Source organism: Leptonychotes weddellii, chromosome 5 (genome assembly GCF_054177405.1).
Source record: "Leptonychotes weddellii isolate Sample4059 chromosome 5, ASM5417740v2, whole genome shotgun sequence".
Lineage (NCBI taxonomy): Eukaryota > Metazoa > Chordata > Mammalia > Carnivora > Phocidae > Leptonychotes > Leptonychotes weddellii.
The window spans coordinates 117,556,899-117,578,319 of NC_138373.1; the positions used below are offsets into that span (position 1 = coordinate 117,556,899).

The window sequence follows — 21,421 nt, forward strand, 5'->3', positions numbered from 1 at the left end:
AAGCTTTATTATATATTACACATTTTGTTTATCTTGTTTTTGCAATTTGGAAATGAGCCTTTAAGGTGCTTGAAATATTTCCAGTTATGTGGTTAACAGTAATGATGATTGTACCTAACAAAAGAACTTGATCAGGCATAAAATGCATATTCTTTCAGTTTAATTGTTTAGATTGTGTACCCTCTGGATTTGAGAAGGAATATTTATAAGGTTTGATGATTTTTTAGAAAGTTTGTTACTTTATTTAAATACTGCTGGTTGGGGCGCCTGGGTGACTCAGTCGTTAAGCGTCTGCCTTTGGCTCAGGTCATGATCCCAGGGTCCTGGGATCCAGCCCCACATTGGGCTCCCTGCTCAGCGGGAAGCCTGCTTCTCCCTCTCCCACTCCCTCTGCTTGTGTTCCCTCTCTCACTGTCTCTCTCTCTGTCAAATAAATAAATAAAATTGTAAAAAATAAATAAATACTGCTGGTTTTAGAGTAGTGTGTTACTCAGCCCTACCTCAGAAGAGTGATGTATATCATTAGTTTATATTGTTATATAAAAGTTTTTGTGAATTTTTAAGTAATTAGAACAACTCAGAAGTTTGACATGAAAATAGCATGAAATATGTATTGTAAAAACTCTCTTGTTTAAATATTTCTCCTTCTGGTTTTCCTCCTGGTCAATGTCAGCCCAGTTCTTCACTGAAACCAAAGTGGCCTCTGATAGTTCCCTGTCTGGTGATTCTTCACCCTCCTCCTTCTCCCTAAACTTCAACCATTTCAGCCGGTCATGAAATACTGTTGCTTCTACCCCTAAGACCTCTCTTTTGTAGTCCCACCTCTGCTGTTCTGGTTCAGTATCTTACCATTTCCATCCAGTTGGAATTCTCCCCCAAAAGCACAGCCTGCTCAGGTCGCTTCTTCCCTTAGTATTATTTTTTTCTCTTTATTGCCATAGTTGGTAGTCATCTGCCCTTTACATCTGGCCCCAGCAATACTCTTTTATTTCCCATTATTCTGTATATGCCCAGATGTGCATAGGGCTGTATGCCTCATCTCCTTTCACTAATTACCTCTAATGAAATCACTAATGTTCTTTATTTTGTTTGTATTCTAATTATGTCACTAACTTCTATCATACTTACACTGACTGCATATTCTCAGCCTGGAAGATCCCTCATCAGATGTTACTGCTCTATAAAATATTTCTGTTACCTCACCCTTGTTTAAAATTATTTTCCTCTTGAGATACTTCAGACGATTTACCACATTGTGCCTGAGAGTATAATTAGGTGCATAATTCATTCTCTTCAACTAGATTATAACCCTTTTGATGACATGGCTCAAGTCTTATTTAGTTAAATTATTTTGGTGGTTGCTTAATATAAGCGAATACTCGAACATGCACTTACGTGTACACGTTTTTATTTACTCAGTTTAAGTATCTAGTTTGTGTATAGCACTGCCACATGCAGTGCCAGTCTCTATGAGGAAATAATAAATGAATATAAATAACTGTTCCATGAATATAACATGCCCTCAAAAAATGTCTATTCTACTAGGAAAAAAAGATGCTGATGCAATAAATTGAAAGGCACTGTTAACAAGTGCCATGAAAGTCACATCGCTCACTAATAGTATACATTATATTACCATGTCTGTATATTTTTGTAAGTAATTTTGACTTTTCCTTTGGTTTTGTGTCATCTCTCCATTTATTATATGATTGTATGTTAGATTTTTCTACCCTTTTTATTTTATTTTTTTTTAAAGATTTTATTTATTTGAGACAGAATGAGAGAGAGAGAGAGCACATGAGAGGGGGAGGGTCAGAGGGAGAAGCAGACTCCCTGCCGAGCAGGGAGCCCGATGCGGGACTCGATCCAGGGACTCTAGGATCATGACCTGGACCGAAGGCAGTTGCTTAACCAACTGAGCCACCCAGGCGCCCTCTACCCTTTTTATACATAAACTATTTGCATATATAAATGTTAGGAAATATTCTTACAAAATACAGAACTTGTCTATCCAGGTAATTTTATTTTCAACTTTTAATAAACTGAATTTAGAATTAGCTTAATATATTATCTAAGGATCAAATAATTTGACTTATACATTTATAGAGGCTGACTTTTTGAGATACTGTCTTCATGTTTTTGTTAGCCTACTTTAAAATTTTGTTTTTTAAGTGAAGTAATGATGCTGCTGTAGTTTCATTTAGAGCTTGAAAAAAAAAATACCTTGTAATCAGAAATTAGTTTTATTTGTACATTTTGATTTTATCCAGTTGTGACATTTTCTTAAGAAACAATGGCATTTATTATGTAATGTTTGCTTTATGTTTTTTTGAAGAATGGGAAATGTGGTTTGGCTCTCACATATTATATGTTGTACAGATTCATAAAGTGTAAATGCATTGCTTTGTGTACTTTCTTTATGCTCTAATATAATTAATTTGTTTCTAGATGCTGGCATCACCATCTACATCAGGTCAGCTGTCTCAGTTTGGGGCAAGTTTATACGGGCAACAAAGTAAGAATTTTGTATTTATTCTGGGATGCTTTATTTAAGAAAAAAAAAAATAGCTACAAAATAACAACCAATGCTGCCCTTGTGGGTCAATTCTAGGATTTAAAAGGAAAGATTTTTAATTTTCAGTTTTCCTTATTTTGCATACATAGGAAAACCTCATTATTTCAGACCTTTTCTAATTCAAAATTTATTATTTTTTGGATATAGGATAGATTGAAAGTTAATTTTACATCTTTTGTATCTATGTTCCTTTGCAGTACAGTATTTTTGAAGAAGAATTTGCCAAACAAAAAAATTAGATATCCTCTGTGTTTTTAATTAGAGGAAGTTAAGCTTTTTTTGTTTGGTCAGTTGAATGGGTGGTTTTGTTTGTGGGTTTTGGCCTTTTTATTAATGAAGAACCATTACTTAACAGTCTGTGAAATGCTCTTTGTTTAGCAAATATTTCTTCTTTTACTTTAGCTCATCTGGATACAGTTTTTGACTCACAGTTCAAGACTTTTTCCACATATAAGATTTTATTTCTTTTTAAGTACTGTAATGCTTTTATAGCGCTTAGCACAGTGCCTGGCGCATAGTAAGCGCTCAATAAATGTTTGCTATTATTATCACATAAAATTTTTATAAACTAAGTTATAAAATCTTCCTATTTTTTCCATTAATTTTCCAAACTGTTAAATATTAATAAGATTTTATTATCTCTGTTAATGTCAGAGACTGCTGATCTATCTCTGTTAACAAAAGGGGAGTGTTAAAAGGGATATAAATTCCCATCAAAGATTACAGGACATAGAGTAACTGGTGAAAACAATCTGACAACTGAGTATCTTAACCAGCTTCAAATAAAAATCAGTTATTTGGTTTGGAACCCTTTTCTGGTATAATAAAAAAGCAAAGTTTTGATAGGTGTCAGAATAGTTTGTCAGACCACTTTATTCTTCAAATTTATTTTGAAGTTTAGTAGGGGGAAGGAACTTATTTTGTTAGACAAATATAGCTTCCATCTACTTTTTTCTTCCTTCCTCTTTTGCTGTGGCATGCAATTTTGTTAATATAGAATTAGTAAATAAAATTATTAATTCCTTACAGATATTAGCAGTTTTCTTCTAGTTTGGTGGAAAACATTTTTTAAAAACCTTTTTATTGCATTAAAGAGGTCTTGCTTATTTATTCACAAATGTTCATTCTAATTGTTGAGGGGATATTATTAGCTAGTTATTTGCTTCATTTAGCCTGTGTTTTAGTATGAAACCTACTACTTTCACCTTTTTGGCAACGCTTATCATGAAAATATCTAGTTATTTTAAAGCTTCCCTTTATTTCTATAGAGTAACTGCAAAGAACTTTGTTTTCTTTTTAAAGCCCACAATTTATCACCGCAGAAAATAGATATGGAATGGAGAAAAATTATATTTGAGAAGCTAAGGTTATTTTATGGAGGAGAATGGCAACTATTTTACAATATAATTGGCTACACGGACTTCTAAAGTCTGATGTAATTTTTTAACCTGCAAATGTGAAATTGTAATTGGGCTAAGATAAGGAATGGGTTAAGTTTGAAATAGTTATTTTATTGATATCAGATATTTATTACCTTCTTAATTTGAGTAAAATGATTATGCTGATTATTAGGGATATACAAAGATTAACAAATGAGAAAAGTTATTTTCATTAGAAAAAGTATTTTAAGATACTCAGCTTAAAAAGAAATCACATATGACAGATATTTCCTGTTGGAATTTAGTATATTAAATGGCTGTATTCCTGTAGCAGTAGTGAGTCAGCATTTTCAATGCATGGCTCAGTCTTTTAACTGACAGTGTAGGTATTAGTCTACAGAAAAATTGAACCTTAGGTCAACTGGAACTGAAATGTCTCAAGTCAGGGTATAGGTGTTGCTTTCCAGGATACAGATCTAGAAAACTACAACTAGTGAAAAAAGACAGAGGCTGGATTTCCTGTCTCTATCTGTTAGGACAGACCCTAGGGCCATATAGCCATCAAAGAGAACACCAGCTACCCCGTGGGACTGGAGGGTCCAGGTTTCAGTAGTATAAATTCGTCAGAATGATAAAACTTGAGGAGCTAACCGTCATAAAGGATGGAGAGCTAGAAGGAATAGCAGGTGGGATAGGTTAGTGATGTTATTCTTATGGCAACAGATTGTAATTGTGCATTAGGCTTGATATAACTAACTGTTCTTTTGCTTCACGAGTGTATTGAATACTACTATTAACTCTGTATTCAGATTGGCAAAGTTCAGCAGGAATTTGTACCATTAAAATGGAGGTCTACCATCTGTTTTGTGCTCTTGATGATTACAGAGGTTAGAGGTGGAGAAGGAAGAGTACCCTCCAAAACGGAGGGTAATCTCACTGAGATTAAACAAGGGAGGACATTCCTCTTGGAATGGATACAGGGCTGCTGAAACCTACATTTTGCCAGATTTGGGTGGAAGTAATTGTGTAGCATATAAGGGTACCTAGAAAATGCTGGACTCTAGGGGCTTGTATGATTACAGGTCCCAATATAGTCTGATTGTATCCAAATATGTAACTAACTTTTCATCTAGAAGTTCATGTGAATACAGTGCACCAAATGATAACTATAGAAGCCATTGAACGAAATCTTGTATTCAAATTGCATGATGTTTTCTACTTCTTTGCAAGTGTGCATAAGATTTTAGGTATACCTTATAGGTTTAAAGACCCCCTCGGCTCCCCAAGGCTGTCTGCTAGATTGGAATTAACAGGGAACCAGGAATTAATCTCTCCTGGATATTCAGTGTATTGAAATTAAGTGATAATAAAGTTGGAGTGACTTTTACTTCCTTACCAATAGGATTTAGAGCCTTAGAGAATTGGAGAAAAGGGAAACTACTATTTACTGAGTGCTTCCTATATGCCTGCTATCTTATAGGCACATAGGTTAACTAGTTGTCCGGATGAATCCATGATACATACTTGTATCTGAATTCTCAGAGGACCCAGGCATCTAGCTGGGAAAAGAAGTAAACTTGTCTTTCTGGGATCTGGACTCCTGGCTTGAGAGCAGTGGCATATTCTCATGCTTTCAGCAGCATTCCTTTGGCCTCCTGTTTTAAGAACACTGAGGTGAAGGCTCCTTGTTTTGTGGAGAACCAGAGCACAGGTGGGGTGATTCAGACGTGACGCTTCTGATAGTATGGTTAGGCCAGTGACATTTTAGTAGCTTCAAGAAATTATAGGAACATTTAACAGGTACTTGAATTAGTATTTTGGGAGTTCTTGCTCTCAAGAAGCACATGGTATAGTTGGGGAGGTCAAGACATTTATATATAAAATGTTAAATAACAGCCTGCAGTATTGATACATAGGTAAAAAGGTATCATTTGAATGGTATGGACAGACTTAGGGTTTAGGAGAGAAAAGCACAGTAAGCTCCAGTGGTAAGGAAAAGCTTCAAAAAGGAGATAGGAATTGAGTTTAATAGATACTTACTGAGTGCCCACCATATAATGGCATTATGCTGCATAGTGCAGATGTGTGGTAGAGGCTCTTTTCTGCCATCCCTGTACAGTGTACATATGCTGTGATGTTGCCACATTTATTTATTGCATGTCTTCATTTGCCTTTGTATCTTTAGTATTCTGTACATGACAGGCACTCAGAAATGTTTATTGAATGCATGGTGAGCAAGATATGGTTCCTACATAGAATGTAGTAGATAAGTACACAAGTTATTTTCCTACAGAGCAGAGGAAGAAGTACAGAGTTTTCTGGATATTTCAGAGATGGGAGTAATCACCTATCTTGGAGAATGATCAGGAAAGGATTTACAGATGAAGTCATGTTTGTCATTGGCCTTGAAGAGACTATGGATAAGATGTGTTCTAGTAGTGGGAGCAACACCCACAGCATGGGGTAGATTTGGGAATGGTCTAGTTTATCAAGGCAAGGGAAACTTATTAGGCTGTTACACTGGTTTCATTCAAGAAGTACAGTCTTTACAATTCTGTGGGATCTATCTCAAGATCTTTACCACTTTCCAAGGTCAAGAACAGAACTATAGCATACAATTTTCCCACAGAAAACAATGATTTTTCTGGTGAAAACTGTTACTTCATTAGACTGTAATCTTCACCTTCACCTTTAGGACTTACTTACTTGACTTTTTTTTTTTGCATAGGCATGTCCCCACCCACTCCCCAAAAGCTAATAATTATTACGTGTGTCAGATGCTATTTTAAATATTTTATATGAATCAGCTCATTTAATCTTCACATTTACCCCAAGAGAGGTTAAGGGATTTGCCCAAGGTTTCTTTCACAGGCAGTAAGTAGTCTAGCCAGGATTATGTTACCTAGTAAGTGTAACTATGTTAACATGAGAACGGAAGTTTCTTTGAAACCTGGAAGCTATGTATTACTTACTGAATGTCATTACCCTAGAGGGCCATTAGCACATAGTAGAAACAACAAATGTTTAAATCCACAGATTTCAAGGGTCTACTAACCAGGGTATTATGGTGATATTTAGTTAGCTACCTCTACCATGAGTGAAATATTATTCCAAGAGCTAAGAGAATGGCAAATAGCAAAGATCTTGTTTTCATGGAGCTTACATTTTAATGAAGAAAGAGTAATCATGCAGACAACTAAGTAAATAATATAATTCTAGTAAGCATTATAAAAATTAAGTCAGATTAAGGGATGAGTAGATGGGATTACTATTTCACATGGAGCAGACAAAGAGTCTATCTCTGAGGGGGTGATATTTGAATGGAAACTTCAGTGTTGAGGAATGGAAATCTTTGGAAAGATCTGAGGGAGAGCTTTTTAGAGCAAATGCAAAAGTACTTACTCATGAGAATGTAAGAAAGAACTTAATGTGTTAAAGGAAGAGTGAGAGGGCTAGTGTAGTGAACAAAGAAAGTAGAAGATTAGTGGAGTACCAGGTGTCAGATCATGGAGTCTTGTAACGATTTGTTAAAGAATTTGGATCTATTCTAAGTTTAATGGGAAGGATTTTAAGATACAGTTTCATTTTTAAAAGATCACTTTGCTCTGTAGCAAATGGACTGGGTGGGGAGGGACAAATGATAAGAAAGAGAGAGACCAGGCTACTGCTGCAGTAGTCCAGGCAAGAAGATAAGATGACTTGGACTGAGGGTGGAGGTGTTAAGAAGTGGTCAGATTTGGGATATTTTGGAGGTAGAGCTAATATGATTTGGTGATATAGGATGTAAAAGAGAGAGACCCAGGATTTCTAAGGTTTGAGACCTGCATTACGTTATAAATGGGTGCCATGAATCTGTAATGGAAACTTAGGTTGCAAAGGAGTACAAAGTATACTTAGGAGCTTCATGTGGATGTTCCATAGGTAGAGTGCCCGCTGCTGTAAAGATCCAGCAAAACGTTGGCAATTGCTCTCTGCTAGTTCTAACATACATCAGCTTTTCCTAGTTGAGAATGTTGAAGCCAGTTAGCTCCATCCATGTTTCTTTCTTGTCTCATATGTCCTTAATACCCAAAAGCAAACCTACTCCTCCTCCAGGCATATCACTTGTCCTCATTTTTATACATCTTGCTGTTTTCAGAGTAAACTGTTTGAAAATTTTTACCTTTCTGACTCCTCATCACCACCACCAAATACCTGACTAGGTCTCTTTCGTTATTTAATTCATTTACTGTCTCCTCCAGGAAACATTTTCTGATTCCAAATCCATTTTACTTTCACATCTGAGTTAGTGGTCTCTCCCATATACATCAAAGCACACTACATATGCTGCGTATAAACACCCGCATCATGACCTTTTTAAAAAAAGATATTCTTCTGTACTTCTGTAGGATGAGAGAAGGGAATGTATTCTGGGTGGGGAGAGAGAGATGAATAAAAGTGCAGGGACAGATTTGGAGAGAGGACCAGGAAAAGAAGGAAGATTGTAAGTAAAATATGTGGTTTGTAAAAAGAGTTTATATTGGGGCGAGTAAAATATTAATTAGGAAGAGTTATGTGTCAGTTATATCTCAGTAAAGCTGGGGACTAAAAAAACAGAGATTAGAAGAATCTTTTCAGTCCTGACAGAGAATTTGAAAAGACTAAACTGTGATTGGATATAATACTAATGGCAATGGTTCTCAACTCTGGCTGTACCCCTAAAAACACCTGGAGAGTTTTTTAAATCTCACTAGCCATGAATTGCCAGCATTCAGACTGAGTGACAATTTCTGGGCATGGGACCCAGACATTAGAGTTCCACAGGTGATGTAAAAGTTAGCAACTACTATAAGAAGTAGAAAGTGATTGGTTGAAAAAAAGGTTAAGAAATTGGATTGTTATTTTTATTCCTCATTGTGATTTTTGGCAAGTAACTTCATTCCTGATGTTCTTTATCTGTAACTTAGCTGGAAGATCTCTGGAGACTTTTCTATCTCTAAAATCCTTTGATTTTAATGAAGGAAAATACTTAACAACATAATGTTATATAGAAGATTTAAGCAGCTAAGTGCGGGGCAGATTGGAGGTAAGAAGATGTGAGGACAGGTTGGAGGTTAGAAGGTGGTTATTCTTCGTCAGTGTGGGTAGGACAGTGAGTTCCTAGGAAGAGCTAGTTGCTCTGGAAATAAATGGAAGGTGGGGATGCTTTAAGCCCCTTTGCAGCAATTAGGGATGTTCTACCCTTTCCTTAATAAAGATTTCAGGAGACTTCATTTAAGTGTGAGTATTCAAGGAGTTGGTTGCTATGATTGGATTTTTTTCTTATAACTTGTATTATTAATATTGTTTGTTTTTAGCAAAAGATTGAATAAAGGAGGCATAAAATATTTAAGGAATGTGCTGTTTATCAGTTTGTGCAGTGGAAATAATTCATGGAAACATTTCTTAGATCATGTTCCTTTGGATTTCTGAAAAATGATCAGTTAATTCAGTTCATTCTATGTTGAGCACCCTGCCAAATTAGAGGTAGGAATCTACTTGGAGTATGTTCATGTATTTCTCCTAATATTATATTATTCTTTATTAGCCATTTGTCAAATTGAAAGAAAAATTTGATTCAGAACTATAACCTTTTTAGCTACTTTTTAGCTTTTTTGTTCATTTATTCCTCATTTATAATATTTTTTACCTGTTGTAGTTATTTTATACCAAATTTTTTTATGAGGTTTTTTTTTCCTGTTCTTTTTTTCTTTTGGCTTGCATGTCTTCTTCTTGGTATAATATTTTGGAAATTTTCTGTGATTGTTTCTAAATATATTACTAAAAGAGTAAAGTTCTCTCTTTGGCCTTACCCAATTATAATTGTTTGACTCAAGTAACTCAAATTTAATGATTTAGTGTATTTTGTTTCCTAAAAATAAATCTTTGTATGTTCCTATCAGTGATACTCTTTATGTTTTAAAAGAATTCAATTTTTAATTGAATGTGAAATAGCTTGATTATTAAGGTATTCAAAGCTTGATGATCCCATTTGAAATTGATGTACTCCTCTCTCCTTTTTTTTCATACCTACCTAGTTCAACAAAATGCAACTCAGACTGAATATATTAGCTGTTTTATGAAATCAAGAGGGTTGAAGGAAAAATAAACACTAATCTTTGAGTTTATTTCATACGTCTTCTTCCATTCTCAGCACTATAAATTAACTCATGTGCCTGCCAATCCCTAATTGACTAAATAAATAACCATACCCATTCTTACTTTCATCTCCAAAAGTTTTTTGCTAATGTTCAGATAATCTCCAGTTTCTAAGATATTTCTGAAGTTACAGATTTTCATAATACAGCATAGAAAAATATATATATGAAGGATTAAAGTAAACAGATCTCAGTGAGTTTTGTAAGGCATATTGATTATTAGAAAACAGAGGGTACTAGATTTTTGTGAAGTGTATGTTTATTTATAATGATAAAGGTATAAGAGAGCGTGAAAAGGAAGGGGAAAGTAAAATTAGAAGAAAGAAAACTTGAACAGGTATAGAAAAGAGAGGGAGAAAGAAAATGGAGAGAAGAGACCAAGAGATGGAGAGTTAGTAAAATTTGAAGAGAAGTAAATATTAAAAAAAAAAAAAAAAAAAAGCAAGAGAAAACATAAAATAGGTAAAGAGGTGTTACGAATTGGTAGACACTCACAAGGGGTGTTTGCTTAGCGTTATATTGGGCTCCCATAGGGCTGCCATGAAGAACACTAGGAGTTAAGAGATCTAAATTCTAGTCTTGGTTCTTTGTGTCACCTTGGAGAAGTCAGTTAATTCATCTGAGGCTCAGATTCCTCATCTGTAAAGTGTGAACATTGGACTAGGTGATCTTTAAGGTCCCTTCTGGCTCTAAAATTGTATATTTCTTGGTGGTCAGTAATTGTGTGAAGCACATTCCTGTGGTTAATTCGCAGCTATAGCTGACTTTAGGACAGCATTCTTTGGGGAGAAGGATGGAAACTCCCTGAGGGGGTAGGAGCCTTTTCTATCTTGTTCACTGCTGTATCCCCAGCAGCTAGCACAGTGCTTGGCACATAGTAGGCACTCACTAAATGTTTATTGAATGCTTGATATGAAAAGTATCACTTTGGTGGTTCACTCTGGGAGCATCTAGAGGGCCTTCAAGAAAACTAGAGTGGCTTAAGAGAAAGAAAAGACTGATTTATTCTGAAGAAATCTTATATGGCTAATTTTTAATCTTATTTTTCCTTATTTTGTCCCAATTCAGAGAAAGCATTTGCAGCCAGTGGTATATTCACTGTCACAAAATTTGTAGGGACCAGACATACATACGGTGAACTAAACCAGCATATAATCTAGGCCAGTTAGTTCCCTTCATGTCATTGAAAGAAATGTAGAACTAACCTCTGGTCATCGTGGAACCTGACTGAAACAGACAGAGTACACATAGTACACAGAATATAGTAGCTACATTGAGTTGGATTTCTTGGCTTCATTCAGTTGAGAAGCAAAGTTAGGCTATAAGCTGAGTATTGTGGCTGGCAGATTCCAGTGGAATCTTTGTGGTCCACTGCTGTCCTTAGGTATGACATTGTTACGCCAAAGGTAAATGTTGCAAAGGTACTTGAAGTAAAACATTCAGAACATATATATATACACTCCAATTTTTTGGAGGTCATAGTTTCAAAATATTCATGTCCTTGAAATTCTTGCTTCTGGAATTAGACCAAAAACGGAAGAAAAAAGTCACTTTAAATCCCTAGCACTTAAGTAATCTATGTATTCATTAGCTCTATATCTTAATCACTTTTATTTAACTTCCAGTTCAGAATAAGTTCAGTTGACTGATAGGCTATTTCACAGCTGACTAGAAACAGCACCAAAAAGTGTGGGTCAGGAAATGGAGGCATCCATAGGCAGATAATGATAACTGGTGACAGCTGGACATCCTTACTCTGAGGGATGAAAGGGCTTAGGGGGATATCTAAACATCTAGAATATTTGCTATCCTTGATATTTCTGAATCATTAAGAAATTAATTTATATTTCATATTAATAGAAGTTAGGAAATATGTCATACATTTTTGAAATGTTTACCCCAATTTTTTTTATGTTTTGTATCTGAGTGGTGAAACTTTAATCTGTAAAATATACCTGTTGGAACACATCCACCCTTTTGCATCTATCCCCAGGAGTACTAGATATATAGAAGGTCACTGTACTTTGAAAACTTAAATGTTTTAAATTCTTGTCTCTTACAGTTATATCAGCTTGAGTTTTTTTAACAGTTGCTGACATTTTATGTTGGGTTTGTAAAAATTGTAATGTTGAGAAATATGTATGTATAAATAGTAGAAATTTCTTAAATGCATTTTAAAAGCATCATATAAAAATTAAAGCTGCTTCAGCAAAGTGGGGTTAAATGTCTGTTTACCTCAGTTATGATTTAAAACATAAAAACACAAGATTGCAAATTTCTTAAAGCCATATTTGTACAAAATGTTTTCATTGAAACATAAATCATCTAATTTGTTAAAACCATTGGCAGATATAGTTTATTATAAAATAGAAATATGAACAGAGGATAGAAATATGAACGCAATGTCCATTCATAATATTAAATTTCAGATTAGAACATTTTTGTTAAAATCAGAGTCCATTTGGAGTGAATTGAATATATCCATTTAAAATTTGCATATTATATTACATGTTAGGTCATTTAAAAATGTTTTAAATTGCCAACTCCAGAAGATGGATAACAATTTCATTCCTGGTGGCAATGAATTTCCTTCTTCTGAATTTTTTTAATAGGTGCACTAGGCCTTCCAATGAGGGGGATGAGCAACAATACCCCTCAGTTAAATCGCAGCTTATCACAAGGCACTCAGTTACCGAGCCACGTCACGCCAACAACAGGGGTACCAACAATGTCACTTCACACGCCTCCATCTCCAAGCAGGTATTTATTGATGGACCAGAATATTTCTCAAGATGTATCTTTGTAGAGTAAGCAAGCGTTTTAGTTTTTAAATAACTAATTATTTCATTTTTCTGGTTCAGTGCCTTTCACTGAAGAAAAGAAAGTTAATACCCTATGCTCATTTTATTTCATTGCAAATTGATAAGTATAGTGTAAGATGTTTTTATCATGCATCTGACATACTGGTTGTCAGCTGGGTGGGTATCAAGGGTTAATCACCACCTGGGGAGCTTTTTCAGAAGCCAACTCTTCCTCAAAAGAGGATGTGCAGTTTAAAATCATTCCTCAGATAATTATGATTATTGCTCCCTCAACACACATTCATTGCTCTAGTGAGTAAAATAAAACAAGATTGATTACATAGATGATGCATATTAGTATGAAGAAGTAGAATGACATACATTTGGAATGAACTTACTTTAAATATATGTGTGAAATACATTTGTATTATTTTATATCCTAGTCACACCAGTAGTTTTCTCATCTTAAATACCACCTTATATTAGTTCTGCTATAATTTACCCAATTTCTTGTTGGTTTGTTTGACTTTTCAAAGAGCTAGAATGACCAGACAGAAGAATTAAATTAATGAAAATTAGCAGTGTAATTTGAAAGTATATTTGAGGTTCTGGGGTTAGGCCAATTGATTATTTACAGAGAATTTTAATGAGTGATTGTAGAGAGCTTATTTAGTATAATGGACTTCTTTTTCAGGGGTATTTTGCCTATGAATCCTAGGAATATGATGAACCACTCCCAGGTTGGTCAGGGCATTGGAATTCCTAGCAGGACAAATAGCATGAGCAGTTCAGGGTTAGGTAGCCCCAACAGAAGCTCGCCAAGCATAATATGTATGCCAAAGCAGCAGCCTTCTCGACAGCCTTTTACTGTGAACAGGTAAGATGTTTATTGATACTGTGTATAATTGTCTTTCTGGGTATTTTCAAATTTGCCTTTTCATATTCAGCATTCTGTTCTTGAGTCTTGGCTTCTGTCATAAGTTTGTTTCATCATATTTTTATGACCAAAGATTCTCTTTCTGTTACGTGTTACAGCTTTAATCTCCCTAAACTTAAAGACATGTTCTTTTGAAAATCACTTTGATTTTGGAAAGCACATTAAAGGTTTTCGTTGTTGTTAGAAAAGAATTGTTAAGTTGCCACCAGGCAGATTTTTGTGGATATGTGCTTCGTCTGTTAAATGAGGCTGGCCACTTATGTGTAAGAGTTCCAGACTTATGAACAGTACCAGGGATATGTTTGACTATTACTGCCTTGCTTCACTTATGCTTTGGTTTAGTACCATTTCAACTGAAATTCAGTTTTGTGCTTTGGAGACTTCTTGACCAAAGACTTTTTAAGACTACATCTACAATATTCAAAAATAGTGTCAACGTTTTGGGATTTAAAACAAGAAGATGAGCTGTTGTGCTTTTTCACTCCTTTTTGCACTATTTGCATATGTTTACTGTGCAAGTGATAATGACAATATGAAGACCAGTTGTCTATTTTATTAGGATTTTGAAGCTGTTCAGATAATTTATATGAGAATGATGACTACAGTATAAGGCTTTGTATCTTGAAAAACTCGTGTTTAATTTCGCCAATTTTTTTAAAATGGGGAACTGTATGAGGAAAAAGGATCTTGATCTATTTGCTGTCATCTTACCCATTTAATTCACTTTCTTTTATCTACTACTTGCAAAAATCTGGATTAAAAATAGGTTATTAGCACATTTCCTGTTTGATCTTCATCCCATAAGTTCTAGTTCTTAGATTTATGAGTATTTCTGTTAATAATTTTACTGCTCTTAATTTTAAAAATAAATATTATTTATAAAGAGTCGTCAAAATTCTTATCTACTTGATAGCTTCCTAATCATATACTTCTTGGACTTTGTCACATCTTTTCTTGTAGTGTTGTTCATTGAATATATATTTAAATTTTGCCTTTCCATATTTTTTCACATTTTAATTGTTTCTAAAAAATACATTGTTTGTAAATTGTCAATGAAACATGGGTCTCTATAGCCCTGCTTATTACTACTGATAAGTTGTATTTGTTATAGAATGTTTTTATCCCTTAGTACTTATTCAGTGTTTGAAGGTATCTATATCAACAATTCTAACATGCTATTAAATAAGTATTTCTAATGGCTTTCTTACTCTTCTCTAGAGTTTTGTTGTTTCACCAGCTCATAATATTTTGTGAAAATATTGTTTGGCCATAGTTAGTTTTACAAAGTTAGGCAAAAAAAAACCAAAAAAACCCTGTCATCTTCAAACAGTTTAACCCTACTCATAAACACTGATACACTGTCTTTTATCAGATTATTTGATGTTAAAGATGCATACTTTCATTGTAAAATTTGCATTAACAGCTCTTTCTGACATTCTTAATTACTTCTGGCTTTGCTTTAAGTTCAGACTTGTTTCTGTTCTCTCATGTTTAGCCTTGTGCAGAAAAGGGAGGCATTTGTAACTGTTTACCAAGTACCAGTTGTGCATTAATTTAGAATGGAGGGCACTATGGAGAGATTTGCTTTTTCTTTTAAGTAGCTGAAAAATAAACTACATTTAGATTAGAATGACGTGTTTTTTTAGAACACTAAATTCAGTTAAAGAAAATCACCATTTGATTCAGGTAAACGAAACATTTATTGAGTGCCTGTTTTAGCCTCCTGAACGCTAAAGGCAGAGGTTGCTGAGATGACCATGACATAGGCCCTGTCCATAAGGAGTTGATTCTAGATGGGGAAGACTCTGTATGAAAGAAGATCTTATATGGAAAGTGATAATGGCACACTTTCCCAGTAGTGGAAGGAAAACAAGTATTCAGGAACACTAGTTATGCCCTAAACTGCATGTTTTTAAGATTAGTTACTTCTGCCAGTGTATCCAGTAAGTTGGTTCTCAAGTCCCTAAAATAGTGCCATTAATCTCTGTTTTCCTCAAGGCTTATGTGTAAATTCTTTGCTTTTTGTTTTTTAAATCATCTGTTTAAGATATTTTGGTTCTCAGTTATTCATGGAAGGACGTCAGGGGAGTTTTTAAATAAATGTTAAACTCAGAAAAATAAAATTAGTATTTGTTTTTAAACATACTGTTGTTTTATATGAGGAGATCAAAAGTGTACACTTTTGTTTTTCTTCATCTGAAAGTTAGTGTTCTTACTGTATATCTAAAATTATTTTCTATGTACCCAGTATGTCTGGATTTGGAATGAACAGGAATCAGGCATTTGGAATGAATAACTCCTTATCAAGTAACATTTTTAATGGAACAGGTAAGCTTATTCTGGAGGTAGTACCCTATAAAAAATTATGATAGATCTTGAAATATAAAGCAATTCAACATACAGGTCTTAAAACATTATAGGATTTTTGTGTTAAACTGGTAGAATTTAATTTAGTGAGAATTTGACAGGAATTAGGGTTTAATTCAGTGAACAGTTGAGAGATACTTAAATATATTTTTTCACTTGACATGGTAATAGCATAGTGTTATAACTTTAGGACTATTTCCTTAACACCTAGAGAAAGCCTAAACATTAACTTAGTCTATACTTATGCCTCAGAATCTCTTTTGCTTCAAGAGCTTTTCCTAGCCTCAGTCCCGTCACTACAGTCTAAATTAGGTTGAGTGGTATGGTATTCTGGCTATAGAGACCCAGATTGAAGAAACCTTTAAAATTATATTGGAGCACTTAACAATTTTTTCTTAATAATTTTAATAATACTAATTTGGCATTTAACCCTTGGATTTTTTTATCCAGTTTTATGTGTAGATTTTAATTACATAGAGTTCTGATTTTGAATTCCTGCAGTCTGTTGGTTTATTTCTTTTATCAACTGCTTCAGAGAGAAGAGAACAAGAGGCTTTGTTTCTGTTCTGCTTCAGGTTTCACCCTCTTCCACCCTTGCCTCCAGACCCTTTCCTGAGAAAAATAAAAGATGTTGTATGGCCATAGGAGCAAAAATGAATATGATCATTCAGAGAGAACTATATATAAAGGAAATGGAAAGAATGATCAGTGAAATGGAGCATATGTGGAAGCAGGAGACAGGATTTAGTAATGAAATGTCATTTGTGACCATGAGCTTTTAATTTTTAAGTGTTGTTATATGTTTAGCAGCATAGATTGATCAAATTAGACTTTAAAATTCCAAATTTTAGCATTTAAAAATTATAGTTTTATGTTCAAGGTGTTAAAATGCTATAAGTACCATATTCCCATTGTTTCTGAAATGCACACTTTTTTCATATTATCTCTGAATTCAGGCTATGTATCATAGTTTAATTGGCAAGTTACTTTTTTTCCTAAATGGACCATAAAGTAATAATGTGTCTGACAATGCCATCTTATATTCTGAATTATGGTTTCATACACTTCCATAAATTTTTAAATTATTTTTAAAATTCAGTTTTAACTAAATTTTAACTAATTTTAGGGAAATTATTTCCAAGTCTTTACCTAAAAATATAACTTGGGGGTTTATTAACTAATTTTTAGGTTACAATTTTTCTCAGATAACATGGCCATTTTAAATTCCATCTTACAGGACCTGAAGATGTGTGTTAAAAGTTAATATATATTCAGAGCTTATATTTAATTTATAACTATATAACTATAATTAAATAATTCAAGAAAGATTACTTTTATAACTTGAAACACTATAAATTTCTGTTGTCTTTTTATGTAGTAGTATCTTTTTAAAATTAAAAGTTCATAAACTACAATTGGTTTAGAAATAATGGGCATGATTTTATCTTTTACTTTTCATAATTTTAAATTGTAACCTGACTTGGAATGTTAATAGAGTGTATTGTTTTTCTATCAACAAAGTAATCTTGAGATAATTAGTTTCTGAGATTCTTCTGATTATGGAACTTGGAGAAAAATTAAAACTTAACAGAAAGGCCAAATAAATTGAAAATGGTATAAAACATTAAAACATTAGACAAAACAAAGATTAAAGAAAAGCTATAATGCAGGCTAAAACTAAGGTAGAAAATTAAATTCTTCAAAAATTAAGAATATAAGATTGTAAGAATAATAGAATAATAAAAATTGAGAAGAAATGAAGGGGATAATTAAAATAGGCGAAGTAGAGGGGCGCCTGGCTGGCTCCGTTGGTAGAGCATGTGACTCTTGATCTTCGAGTAGTGAGTTTGAGCCCCACGTTGGGTGTAGAGATTACTAAAAAATGAAATCCTTAAGAAATAAAATAGGTAAAGTAGAAACGTTGGGTTAAATTTTAATTTTTAAATGGAAGTGAGCTGATTTTTTTCATTTAAAATGAACAATAATTAATTGTATTCATTTAATACATATTTATTGAGCGCCTACTATGTAATAAGTAATATAAACTTCTGGACTTTGCATCACATTCCCGTGCGTCCCAGACTCTTGCCAGACGTGGGAACCCTGCTTATACCCTGTCTATACCACCCTGCTTATACTCCCTAACTGCAAAACACACACACGCTCACACACATTTGTGTAATGGGACAAGTAGGTCACAGGACAGAAGTCCTTAGAGTTTCTGCTTCCACTGCCTGTGTTTCAGATATGATTCTGGTCATTTGCAAGAGGCACTGTCATTACCATACCTGTGTATAACTAAAGCTCCAAGCATCCGGATACTACCTCCACTTCTGGATATAATGAAAAGAGCCGTTATATCACAACAATCTCTCTCTTGTTAGCTAACAAGCTATAACTTTAGAGTGCCACCCTTCACAGGGGAAATAATGTACCACCTTACTCCTTATTGTCTGTCATACATAGGTCTCTAGGATTTGAGGTTTTTATTATGCTACTAGCTACATACTGCTTTGCTGAATTACTCATGAAATTCTTTTGCGTGAAATCAGTTCATGTGTTTATTGTACAACTACACATACCTAGTACAGTGCTGTACATTATTTAGGAAGAAGGTACTGTCATTTCAAATTATTTTATGGTTGGTCTTTAATACTCTCCTTAAAATGTTTGTAGAATCTGGGTGCCTGGCTGGCTCAAGTCAGTAGAGCATGTGACTCTTGGTCTCTGGGTCATGAGTTCAAGCCCCATATTGGGCATAGAGCTTATTTGAAATAAAATGTTTGTAGAATCAATAACTAATGTTCTTTCTCATTATTTAGATGGAAGTGAAAATGTGACAGGATTGGACCTTTCAGATTTTCCAGCATTAGCAGACCGAAACAGAAGGGAAGGAAGTGGTAACCCAACTCCATTAATAAACCCCTTGGCTGGAAGAGCTCCTTATGGTAATTAAGCTTTTTAATGATGGCAAATGGAAACTTTCCATTGCACACACGCGTGCGCGTGCACACACACACACACACACACCCATTTATATGCATGTGCGTGTGTGTGTACATACACATATATGTTTTCTAATCAGAGTAGTATAGTTTTGTCAGAGCTGATATATGCAAAGTACGTTTTCCTCCCAGAATACCATGGTAGCAAAGTTAAAGGGGAAAACAGTTTGTACCGAAACCCCAAAAGGAAATCCTCATTGGTATTCAGAGGTTATTTTCTTGTGGCATTTGTCTTAGTACACCTTAATGATTATTTGTGGTCTGCCTTTTCTCTTCTTAATTCATCACACATTTTTTAAATCACACAGTTCTACATTCTTAGTGATTAATAATGACTGACCACACGTTGAAGATTTTTTCTAAGCCAGTTTCTTAACCCTCCGCACTGCTGACATTTGGGTCAGATAGTTCCTTGTAAATAGGGGGCTGTGTTGTGCATTATAGAATGTTTAGCAATATCCCTGGCTTCTGCCTACTTGGTGCCAACAGTACCCCCCTCCCCATCATTGTGACAATCATAGGTGTCTCCAGACAGTGACAGATGTCCCATGGGAGAAAAAATTGCCTTCTGTCAAAAACCACTGGCTAATGGGTCATGGATAGTTTATGTAGACTCTTGGTCACAATTAAAACCCTTTGTCACTGTCTCTAATGGATTTGGCTAAGTGAAGGGGGGGCATGAAATGTGTGCAATAACAGTTTAGACATGAAAATTATATATAACAGCAATGCAGCCATATTCTTTTCATCCACTGCACATAGTTGCTCCCTTTTGGGAGAATCTGGTAGATAACAGTAGTAGAAACAATGTAGAGGGATCAGTTCATAACTTTCCTAAGATAACTGTTTTTTCCTGTTTTCATCCAAGAAGGATTTCTTTGCCTTTCAGAATATTAATACAGAAAACAATGTGTGAAGAAGGGAAAAATACATTGTTAATATTCTAAAGCTTCCAAATTAGTCTTTCAAAAATAACAAAAGAATGATCTGCCCTGGAAGTTGAGTACCTAGCTACTTGATTCTCAGTTCAGACTCTAATGTTTTTAACCTTTCCTCATAGGTCCATTTTTTCATCCCTTTAATCATTCCCGTTGCTCTCCTTGGACCAACTCTAGTTTCTCCATATCGTTCTTGAATTGTGGAGCCCCAAACTGGATATTGTTCTCCAATAAGGGCCTGACTAATGCCAAGTATAGTGGGAGGATTACTTCCCAGTTCTTGCATGTTTTACATCTATTACATGGAGTCCAAGAAAATCTGAAATAATATGGAGTTGTTTTATAATTGATTGCAATTTGCTCACTCTGTAAGTCACTTTCAAGTAGAATACTGACATGTTCTTTTAAAATTTATTTTGTTCATTTGTATTTGACAATTAACTGGTGTTTATAATAGCTAGTCAAATATTTAAATCAAGCTTTAAACCAAAAATTTTGATAACTATTACCAATATCAAATTATGTTTTTAAGCATCTATAAATGACATTAGATTTAGAATTATAGGATTACCACTTAACTTCCCTTGTATTATTTTGTATATTGAGTTATTAATCAGTATATAAAAGTTTAGTTCTTCATTGTTATCCTGAATACTAATTTTTTGAAGTGTGCTTTCATAGTGTAATTTTAAAAAAATCCTTTTGGTACATTATCATGAGGAAAGTTAATTTTTTATAATTTGTAGAAAAATACCATAAATATGAATTGCAATTCTCTGGATTATTTTTATTACATAGTTGGAATGGTAACAAAACCAGCAAATGAGCAATCCCAGGACTTCTCAATACACAACGAAGATTTTCCAGCATTACCTGGTTCCAGCTATAAAGATCCAACATCAAGTAATGATGACAGTAAATCTGTAAGTAATTGAGAATTACGTATGTGAATGATGTAGTTTTTTCCCTTCAGATTTCTCTTGTATTAACAGTTTTATAGACTATATTAAGGACTTACTAAACTATTACAAAATTGTTTATCTTGAATATCTGTAATAATCTAACTTCTGAAGAATGTGGAAAACCTTTATAACTTAGAAGATAGCCTATTTTTTTCCTATTTCATATAGGTTTGCAAATTTCTGTTGAACTTCTCAGAGTTAATTTAGACTTTTATTGTAGTCCCTGTCAGCTGGATCCCATGAAGTTTGATATTATAGCCTTCTAAGGAGCTGTGTTTTTC

At 34.2% G+C, this 21,421-nt stretch overlaps 1 protein-coding gene across 11 annotated transcripts in view; it reads left to right on the forward strand.

Moving 5' to 3' along the window:
* The window catches only part of CNOT2 (CCR4-NOT transcription complex subunit 2), a 118,956-nt gene that overhangs the window by 81,905 nt on the left and 15,630 nt on the right, over window positions 1–21,421 (forward strand). For 9 of the 11 annotated variants that reach the window (XM_006732339.3, XM_081822067.1, XM_031027033.2 and 6 more), the window contains 6 exons: window positions 2,449–2,515; window positions 12,743–12,890; window positions 13,626–13,808; window positions 16,117–16,196; window positions 19,058–19,183; window positions 20,977–21,101. In XM_006732339.3, coding sequence (XP_006732402.1) covers window positions 2,449–2,515; window positions 12,743–12,890; window positions 13,626–13,808; window positions 16,117–16,196; window positions 19,058–19,183; window positions 20,977–21,101 — 729 coding nt within the window. The remainder of the gene's footprint in view (window positions 1–2,448; window positions 2,516–12,742; window positions 12,891–13,625; window positions 13,809–16,116; window positions 16,197–19,057; window positions 19,184–20,976; window positions 21,102–21,421) is intronic. The other 2 variants (XM_081822061.1, XM_031027039.2) reach the window with 2 other exon arrangements.